At 37.6% G+C, this 9981-nt stretch overlaps 1 protein-coding gene across 1 annotated transcript; it reads right to left on the bottom strand.

Annotated features, from left to right (window-relative positions):
• Positions 1 to 693: 693 nt before the first annotated feature.
• LOC127661666 (neuronal acetylcholine receptor subunit alpha-3-like) lies at positions 694 to 9444 on the bottom strand. The gene is made up of 6 exons (XM_052152483.1): positions 9306 to 9444; positions 8334 to 8473; positions 6107 to 6151; positions 4057 to 4166; positions 2774 to 3926; positions 694 to 1740 (listed from the first exon to the last, which is right to left on the bottom strand). Exons 1-6 carry the CDS (start codon positions 9364 to 9366, stop codon positions 1612 to 1614), a joined length of 1638 nt encoding a protein of 545 aa, XP_052008443.1. The 5' UTR covers positions 9367 to 9444; the 3' UTR covers positions 694 to 1611.
• Positions 9445 to 9981: the final 537 nt, after the last annotated feature.

Raw genomic sequence — 9981 nt, 5'->3', positions numbered from 1 at the left:
GAGTGTGGAATGCTGGACACTTCTTGCACTCAGTGCATACAGCTTGCCATACATAGCGGAGTTACCGGCAGCGATGGTGATCTGACAAAACAATTGTAAATAATGGAGAACATGACAACTACTGAATCTTCTGTGAAGACAGCACCTAATCGCAGGGTTGGTGGTTCGATACCTGGCCCACATGACTGCACATGCTGAAGTGTTCTTGGGCAAGACCCTGAACCCCAAGTTGCTCCCAATGGCAGGCTAGCACCTTGCATGGCAGCTCTGCCATCATTGGTGTGTGAGTGTGAATGTGTGTGTGAATGGGTGAATGAGTCACAGTGTAAAACGCTTTGAAAAAATGCTAAGGTTAAAAAAGACACTATATATGTGTAGACCATTTAAGTGTTAAACTGAGAGTGGATAGCACGCTAAAGCTAGTGGCAACACAACGCTTGGGTTTGAAACATCTCTTCTGTCAGCTGTTAAACAGCGAACACTTCTGTGTAGTCATTTGGGACACAGCTATAGCCATGGGTGCGTTCCATTTAGAAGTGATCATCCCTATGCCCTTTAACCTTTGAAGTCTTTACCATCCACCGTGAGAGCAATGGAGTGCTGAAAAGTGTGGGGCTCAGAAATAACACTAATTTGAAACTCACTTTTAGAGCAATTTTTATTAGAAATTCAGTTTAGAATGACCTTACAGAATGGTGTTAATTTTTGTAATCCCTTAGAAGTGCCCTCCGAAGGCATTATTTAGGACGTTTGGAATGCAGGGCATATCTACTTATTATGTATCATTACCTGGGCTACTTTAAACATCTTTGATAGCATGGGGGCCATACGCAACAAACTTAAGTTTGCGTATGGGGAGGACCAAGACCACCCACTGCGTAAAATGGAAGTAACGTCTGCATGCATAGGAAAGACACACTTTCTGATTAAAGACAATGGACTGGCATACTGTTTGATCAGCTTCAGCACCATATAAACAAGGAAGTTATGTCATCTCCCATCATGATATCCTGCTGTTGACGTTATGCAAACATTGCCGTCATTACAGACTTTACTGACGTTATGTCACCAAGACAGAGATTAAATTGTATATAACTTTATACAGACAAGGTTAGTAAAGTTAAAGTACTGACCAACAATCACCTAAAATTGCTGTCGATTGAGCTTAACTTGTATTGAACCCGGTACATTCCTTTAACTTCTATTGTAAGTGCCATACTGTAGGCCTATACATGATTTATTTAGTTAATTAATACAAATACAACAATATATATACAGTATATATTGTAATAAGCTTAATGCAACAAAAGCCACTGCAGAGCTTTACTTGTACTGAACCCAGAACATTCATTTAAAGGGACTTTCCCCTCCCTGTTAGGGTCCTTTGAAATCTTGAAAATCAATAATATACAGTAGGCCATCGCTTTGGCTGCTCCATTTTATCCCTCAGAGGTCCAAGAGTCTCCAATCCTGTTAACAGATTTATTTTAATTCAGCTCTCAACAAAACATGATATGAATACTTATATCCCATAATGCTGAGTAAGGGTTCTCAAATTCAGATTGAAGTTAATTCAAATTCTGTTAAAATGTCTCAATGTCTGTGAGAGTATCACATGTCCTCGCCCAACAGCAGTGGCTGCAAGAAGAGTCCAGCCGTACCCAGAATGCACACAAGGACAAACACCCACAGGAAGATCCTATCAATCACCATGGCAACATACTTCCAGTCATCCTGGACCTTTGAAGACAAGGGTTAGAAGAACAAAACATTCAGAAAGTGAGAAAGAAAAAACACTGCAATCCACTTAGTTCAGCATTTCAAAGGCAAAAACATGAGAAGCCGTGAATTCTTCCCAAATAAATATACTTTATTTTATTATTTATTTATTTTTGAAAGGGATAATTCACCTACAAATGAAGATTATGTCATGATTTACTCATCTTAATGTTGTTTCAACCCTGTATGACTTAATTTCTTCAGTGGAACAAAGAATATTAGCCCTTTTCTCCATTTACTTTTATTATATATATATATAAAAAAGAGATGCAATGACAGTAATTGGTGACTTAGAATAACATTGTACCCAACATCTTTAATATTCAATGAAAAAAGAGTCATATGGGTTTGTAACAACATACAGTTGAATGAGTAAATGATGACAGAAATTTTTTGGTAAACTGTCCCTTTAAGACTGTAGATTAAGAGAATGAAAGGAAATACTAGATAAACAAAAAAGCAATTAAAAAAATGATTTGCCAAATGTACCCTGATTAATAGTAAGGCTGGCTATTGATACCAATTTTCCAATTTGATTCCAATTCACAAGCTCTTGATTCAAGTTTGATCCAATTAATTTGGGTATATGCAGTTATAATCCCTTTTGCCTACATAGGAAAGAAATTCTCTCACAGCTAATGCTGTTAACAGGGTATGAAATTATCTTTTTTTGTCCACCAGCCACAGAGGGTTATTTTACCAGATACATTTTAGCAACCTGCAGAGTTGCGTTCACAATGTATTTAAAATGCTCACTGCTCTGTTGAAATAATGCAAACTTATTTGTTGTTGTTAAGATGCATAATTTTTACTACTTATAAGAATTTGATATTGATTTGTAGAACAAGTGCTAATGCTTTCTCTTTAAGAATAGCGGCAGTTCAGTCAGCATCTCACAGATGTGTTTTGGTTGAACAAATTGCAATTCATCAGAAAAATTATATTTTACCCAGCCCGAATGTCAATAATAATAGACTAATTCTGAAAGTCATACCTCCTTGGCCTCATTTTGTAATCTCATGTTTTCAGCAATGTACTTTACACTCTCGATGGCCTCTCTCACTTCAGGTGAGAGTGTTGACATACACAAAAACCCTGCTTCCGGGGATTCTGAGCTGGAGCAGGTACTCTCTCCTTCTTCTCCACTTCCCATGATACCACCAGCTCCCCCTTCCTTGGACAGTTTGTTGCCGTGTTCCTTCCAGCAGCATGTACATCGCCCTTCTCTACACAGGAAACTAGACCCTGTCTTGGATGCCTCGCTCAGGTTGTTGAGCTCTGTGCACAGGAGGAGATGAGGGCGTGTTGGAAGGCTTCCTGGGAGACTGTGTTGCTTAGGGAGGTGTTGGGGAATGAACCCTGGAGCCTGAAGAATGCAAGGTCGTGTCTGAAGAGTGCAAGGTTGTGAAGGGGCTCCCACACAGCCCGGTCTCTCTGGGTCTTTCACAGGCCGGGTCATGAACATAACCCGAGGGAGCATACTAAGGAAGACATGCCGCACCCAACATGGCATGGTGTGCGTTTTAGGGGTGCGGTAATGTACATTGAGGACAAAGACTGTAATAACTATGGAGAGAGTTACGAATATCATGGTGAAAAGTAGATATTCTCCAATCAGAGGGATGACGAGAGATGTAGATGGGATTGTCTCTGTGATGACCAGGAGGAAAACTGTAAGGGAGAGGAGAACTGAAATACACAATGTCACCTTCTCACCACAATCAGAAGGGAGATAGAATACTAGAACAGTCAGGAAGGAGATGAGCAGACAGGGAATTATCATATTTATGGTGTAGAAAAGAGGCAAGCGGCGAATGTAGAGAGAATAAGTAATATCAGTGTAGATCTCCTCACAACAGTTGTATTTGATATCATGCTTATACCCAGGAGCATCAATTATTGTCCACTCTCCACTTTCCCAGAAATCCTTAAGGTTTATAGTGGAACCAATCAGCACTAGGTCGATTTTGGCCTTGTCGTAAGTCCACGAGCCAAACTTCATGGTGCAGTTCTGGTAGTCAAAAGGGAAATAAGTAACATCGATCTTGCAAGAGCTCTTGAAGATGGCTGGTGGAATCCAGGTTACATCTCCATTGTAGCGTAGAAGAGCTTTCGTTTTATCATCCACCTGAAAGTCTCCAACTGCACTGTGGTTCAAAAATAGAAACAGATCATGCATGATTTGTTTGAGTTCAGAAAAATAATCTGTCAATGCTTAAATGCCCATGATAGTAAAATAAGTGTCTTTAGTTTAATAGAGCAGACCTGCAGACTTACTTGTTGTACAACACAATGTCTGGCTTCCAGATCTTGTTAGAGGGCACACGGATAAATTCAACCCCTCCAAAATCTTTGGGATCCCACCTGAGTTTATAATCATTCCATATCTATAAAAAATAGACAATGATAAGAGGATATGATTTGCACAAGAAGATTAATTTGGGTTTCACGAGTTTCCCTGCCCATTTAATCTTTTGGTAAAAAGTGTAAATGTATTTAGCTTGCTGTCTGCAAAGAAGGGGCTCAAGGATGAGGCTTAACTCAAGCTCTAATTTACCCACCTAAGAGACTGCTTAATGGAGGAAGATATAGGGCAGGAACTCTTAGAAAATTGTGGGTGGAGATGGAGAGGTTGAGGAATGCCAGAAAGACTTTTGCTAAGTGGCGCTTTCTATTCTGCAGATTGATTGGCAGATTTGATGAGCAAGCTCCTCATAAACCTTCATTTAAGATCTCCATATACTGACTCATGTTTCATTTTCAATTACATTTGCTATTTAAAGATAACAGCAAGCACGAACACAAAGTTATTTAACAAATTACAAGTTAACATGTATCTTTCAAAGTCATGGCTTTAAGCCATGCTCTCATTTGTTATTCTCCAGGCTGTCTCAGGTTGAATCTGCCCACAGACTGACAAAACAACAGCGAAGCTTTGTTGTTGCAGAAAGGACAGGACACAGAGCAGGACAGACAGATCCAGCTCTTCCTCCTTAATATATTTTAGACAGGCAATGTCATTTCTAACTGACTTTGTCAATAGATCCTGATTTTTCTGTTGTCTGGTGTCCAGATCAGTTGATTAAATATTTCTCTTTTACTTCTAGGTCAAATGATTAGCCATTACATTTGATTAGCTTGATTAAACTTGATTAAGCTGTTGCCTTATAATTTTTTGTAATAAAGTGTGTGTAGTGATAATATATTATGGTTCTAAAAAATTGTGGACAGACTCCACAAAGATATCATCATTGTGCCTTTGAGCAAGCACATAATCCTCATAGGTTTACCTAGAACTTTTCTTTCAACTGGTGCACTGTTACAGAGCCATAACGGAAGCATTTAATATCAGTGGCATGCTGTCCAGTACCTCTTCTATATTACAGCCACTGCATTTGATCTTTGTTTATTTAACCCCTTCTTTGTGGGGCTGTGAAGGTGCGGACCATTGAAGTTTAAAATAAAAGCATTTTTAGATATTTAATCAGGGTAAATTGATTGTATTTTGTTGATCTCAATGTTGCTGCTTACACTGATGTCCTTCTATGGCCAAACCAGTTAACAAGCAAATGATTACAGCTGCTCTTAGTGTCATGTTAAAGTTTGTTGTTAAGCAACATTAAAGGGACAGTTCACCCAAAAATAATTATTCTGACGTTTGCGCGATACAACTGGAAGTTATTGTGAGAAGAAGAATGTGCATTGGAGAGCTGGGCAGAAGGGAGGCGTTTTGCTTAGTAAGGACTTTTTCTTGGTTTCTCATCCAGAGCTATTATATTGCTTCAGAAGACATGGATTAAACAATTCGAGAGTATTCATTTTATGTTGTCTTTATGTCCTTTTTGGAGCTTGAAAGTTTTGGACCCCACTGACTTACATTGTATGGATGTAACATTGAACATCCTTCTAAATATATTTGTTCCGTAGAAGAAAAAGTCATATGAGGTTGAGAAAGCATGAGTAAATGTTGAATTATTATTTTTGGGTGAACTCCCTCAAAAAAGCCTTTAAAAAAGTATTCCTTTAAACTAACTTTAAAGCTTCTCATATTGTTTTAATACACCCATAGCCCCTTACCTATCTATATCTTTATATATTATAAAGCTGCATAACAGGAAAAACAGGTTTAAATCACTGTTGTGATTTCCACAGATATATTTCCACCAATAGATTTAAACTGTTAAACCAAAGTAAAAAAAGTTAAGCATTAAGGTCTTTTAACCTTGTTTCTGATAAAATGTATCCAAGGTTCACAAACATTCGTTGTGAACAATTATCTAAATGAATAAATAACTTTTGGATGTGCATGAATAATGTATGAGCTTACATGTCGCAGCCAAAGATTAGTCTCCATAATCTGGTTCACCTCATCCTGGAGAAAAAGGGACAGAGAGAGTCTGTAAGAGGGGTAGCTAGGTCAACTGTGGAGGTATACCGCACTGCTCTAAATTAATATTTCAGAGCTTTAAGAAGAAACATGCTGTCATAAGCGATCACTCTCCAAGCATCAGTCTGAGGCGGCGACCCACCTAGCCAGCGTCGACCTCCATGTCTCACAGATGGGCTGAGCTCGGACAAAGACTGAGAACCACCTGAGTCCTATTGCCTAAAGGCACTCCATGAAGCACACAGGGACCTAACCACTTTAAATTATCATTTGAAGTGCTATATTTGTAGTTGAGGATTTTTTAAGGTGAAATGAGTTGGACACTCACATCAAATAACTATTTTGATTTGTTTAAACTTGATTTATTGATTCATTGATAAATTAAGTGCAAGTGAACACTTGTAAATGTAATTTATCTCCAATGCAATACACTTTCATTACAGCCCCTATACTGCTTTTATACTGCTTGCAGGGGCGAAAATTTCATAAAAATGTTGGGGGGGGACAATAAACATAACAATTCTCAAGAGCAATTTTTGAAGGGGACACCAAGGTTTTTTTTGTTGTTGCCCCATTTGCATTTGTATTATTTTATTTCTTAAACAATTATTTTAAGAATATATCATTATATTATTTAAAATACACATATTTTAATGATATTTTATGGGGGGACAACCCTCAGTTAGGGGGGGTAATGACCCCCCCCCGAGATTTCCGCCTATGACTGCTTGTAGAAAACTTGTTTGTTATAAAAAGGCTCTGATCACAATCTATACAGGACATTTGGCTCCATGTTTTAGCAGTACAGATGTTACAATTGATAGTCAAAGATCGAATGCTTTCGTTAGTATCAAGTGAAACGTTTATTTGGCCTTTGAGATTCTGAGGATCTTGTTTAGCATTTCAAGATATCTTAATAATTATACACATAAATTAAGATAAAGGTTTGCTGTTGAAAGCAAACTCCTAGTTTGGCTATTTTACTAGTAAATAGATGCATGAGAGGGAAATAGAGGGGGATTCAAACACATTGCAAAGGATAAGGGTCATTGTAACAATAAATCCAGAGTATCAACATTGAAATAAGCCCATTAAAGATGTTTGCAGAGAAAGTGAAGGATTATATACACAAACATGGTTTAATTCATATTTAGAATTCCTCTGCAATATCTCTCTCAACTTGTTCCTTGTAATTGTCGCTTTTATGTTTGTTTGGTGATTTGTTTATTTTAGACCAAGTCTGCGCTTCCTCACAAAAAAGCATCAAATTACCTCCCTAAACTATAAAGTGTCACAAACATTCATGGTCAGATGACTCATTCTAAAGTATAATCTTTTCTTTTTCTTGCTCACTCCATTCTACCTTCCATCAAAAGAATGAAAGTACCCATATTAAATGTCATTGAGAAATACAGGGGAGAAGGGTGGAGGGAGATCAGAAGAAACGTGAAAATGAGCATTTTGGCAAATCATACGCATGCACAGTCATTCATACTGACAGATCCATTTATGTCTCAGGTCAGAGCTCAGAGAAAGACAGGAGCAGCCTGACTGTGCCGAGCCTTTAAAGCTACAGCCAATGAAGCTTAAGCATGCTGGAGTGAAATACACATCCTCTTTGAAGATGACCCAGACATATCATGCGGCTAATAAATGACTGATGGACAAATGGAAAATAGTCAACTGTGTGATGTGCATGCACAAAAGAGTGTTTAGAGAGTACTTGAGCAAGGATAAAGATAAACACAAATTTTCACACACTTGCTTAGTTATCTAAATAAGTACATAATGTACCCTAGACTTATATTGTTTTTATATAAAGCAAATTATAATTACTACAGATTAACCCAAACATTTTGCATTTTTAGAATAAATGCAAACATTATTTAACTTATTTATTCATAATATTTGTCCCCAAATGGAGGTTTTGTCAAATTGATCTTAATTCTGGGGACAATTTTGTCCTCAAAATATAGCTAATGAGACACAGACAGTTCCCTCTCTTTTACATACATAAAAGCATAAAGAATAAAAGGATCTGTCACAACAAGTACACAGTAACACTGAAATACCTCAATGATAATCTGAAACTGACATCATACGCTATCTAATGTAATCAAACCATGTATTAAAAAAACTCTGCGTTCCATTCTCGACAAGCACTCACCACTTTGACGAGTTGTGACATGGACACTTCAAACTGAACTATGATTGGGTCAGACACATTCTCCACTGGTCTGATGTACTGGTTATAACTGGAGAAAATCACAGAGAACAACCTGTGCTCTGCCTCAGAACAAGTAACCCCTAAATCAGAAGGAATAACAAATGTACAGACAATTCATGACTGTGGTAACTTTTTACACACTAATTAGAAGCATAAATGCAAACATTTGCCACCAGAGGTTATTAAACTGGATAATTAATGCATATTACTGATCCACTATCTTCAGTTACTACATGCTGAGAGAGGAAGAGAATTAAACAGGGTTGAATATAAGCACCAGAGCAGTAGACTAATGTTTAATTCATTCATATACAATACAGTTTAAACTCCTTTTCTTTGAATAATATTGCATTTGATAACCCGAAAGTCAAATTTCACATTTGCCTACAATGTTGTTAAACAGTTACTTTTGTATTTAATTACATTTTTAAATGACAAACCCTTTGAGAAACTGCATAGACATAAATAATCAAAAATGTACCACTAACCTACACTAAGAAAATGAATTATAAAAACGAATGTTTCTTTTTTTATCTCTTTTATGCAGTTAAAGATACTCTTTATTGCATTGAAAAGATTATGTTGTACATTAAATGAAAAAAAAAAAATATTGCAGGTTTATAGGTTTTTCTTCTTTTTTTCTGAAAAGACCATCACTACAGAGTATCAACTCAATATCCTTCAATTCAATTCCCCTTCATTCAAGAGCAATACATGCCTCAAAACTACAGAACACATCTAATAGGCTAACACTGAATATGTGGTAAATTATTAGATACATTTATAAATTATCTGTCTTGCTCGTTAGAAAAGCTTAATATGAAGTAGTTTATAAACGACATACGTAAAGCATTTAAATAAATAGCAACAAGTAGCCGAAGCTTCAGTTCAGTGTAAAACTAGTAGGCTCACCCGACAAGAGAAAAAACAGAAAGTGGCAGGTGTAGAAAACGAGAAGAGGTCTGCCTTTCATCGTAAAATCCAGAGAATTTATCTTGAATTAATCCAAAAGCGTCCAAACGGGGACGGAGGACAAGTGCGCACCGTTGAGCGACAAAGCACAGACGGGAATCATGCCGTGCTCGGGGGGAGAGAGAGAGAGAGAGAGAGAGAGAGAGAGAGAGAGAGAGAGAGAGAGAGAGAGAGAGAGAGAGAGAGAGAGAGAGAGGGGGAGGGGGAGGGCAGTAGCGCGCGAACGTCAATCAATGTGAAGGATGGAAATTAGCTTGATTATATGCACCGGTAACAATGACATTCGTTCACAGGTAATCAATAGCCTAAGCATTTCCTTGAAAAGAAGACAAAAGGCGGGAAAAGTGCAAACCCTACTTCGGTGAGGTAAAAGAAAAAACTAATAGTAGGCTAGCTGTGAAGCAGTTGGTTTAATTCGTAATGACAAAATAGCCACACACAAAAAATAAAAAATTCCCTATACAGTGTGCCCCACGCACAATAATGAGTCAAATCTTAAAATTCAGAACCACGAACAGCGAACGATTAAGGGACAAACACGACATTTTGCGTTAAAAAACTGAAAGAATGGGTCTCGAGACGCTGTTTTCACATTTGAACTACTTTGAACACTGGT

The sequence above is a fragment of the Xyrauchen texanus genome, chromosome 21 (genome assembly GCF_025860055.1).
Source record: "Xyrauchen texanus isolate HMW12.3.18 chromosome 21, RBS_HiC_50CHRs, whole genome shotgun sequence".
NCBI lineage: Eukaryota > Metazoa > Chordata > Actinopteri > Cypriniformes > Catostomidae > Xyrauchen > Xyrauchen texanus.
Note: the sequence above shows the minus strand (reverse complement) of the source record. Positions and strands in the feature narration are given on the sequence as shown.

Bases quoted from the DNA above. Each gene is read 5' to 3' on its own strand.
- LOC127661666 (XM_052152483.1), bottom strand. From the start codon at position 9,366: ATGAAAGGCAGACCTCTTCTCGTTTTCTACACCTGCCACTTTCTGTTT. The intron at 8,474-9,305 runs GTGAGCCTACTA...CTTCTGATTTAG, and splicing joins TCTGTTTTTTCTCTTGTCGG to GGGTTACTTGTTCTGAGGCA. The intron at 3,927-4,056 runs GTAAGTCTGCAG...TTTGAACCACAG, and splicing joins GACATTGTGTTGTACAACAA to TGCAGTTGGAGACTTTCAGG.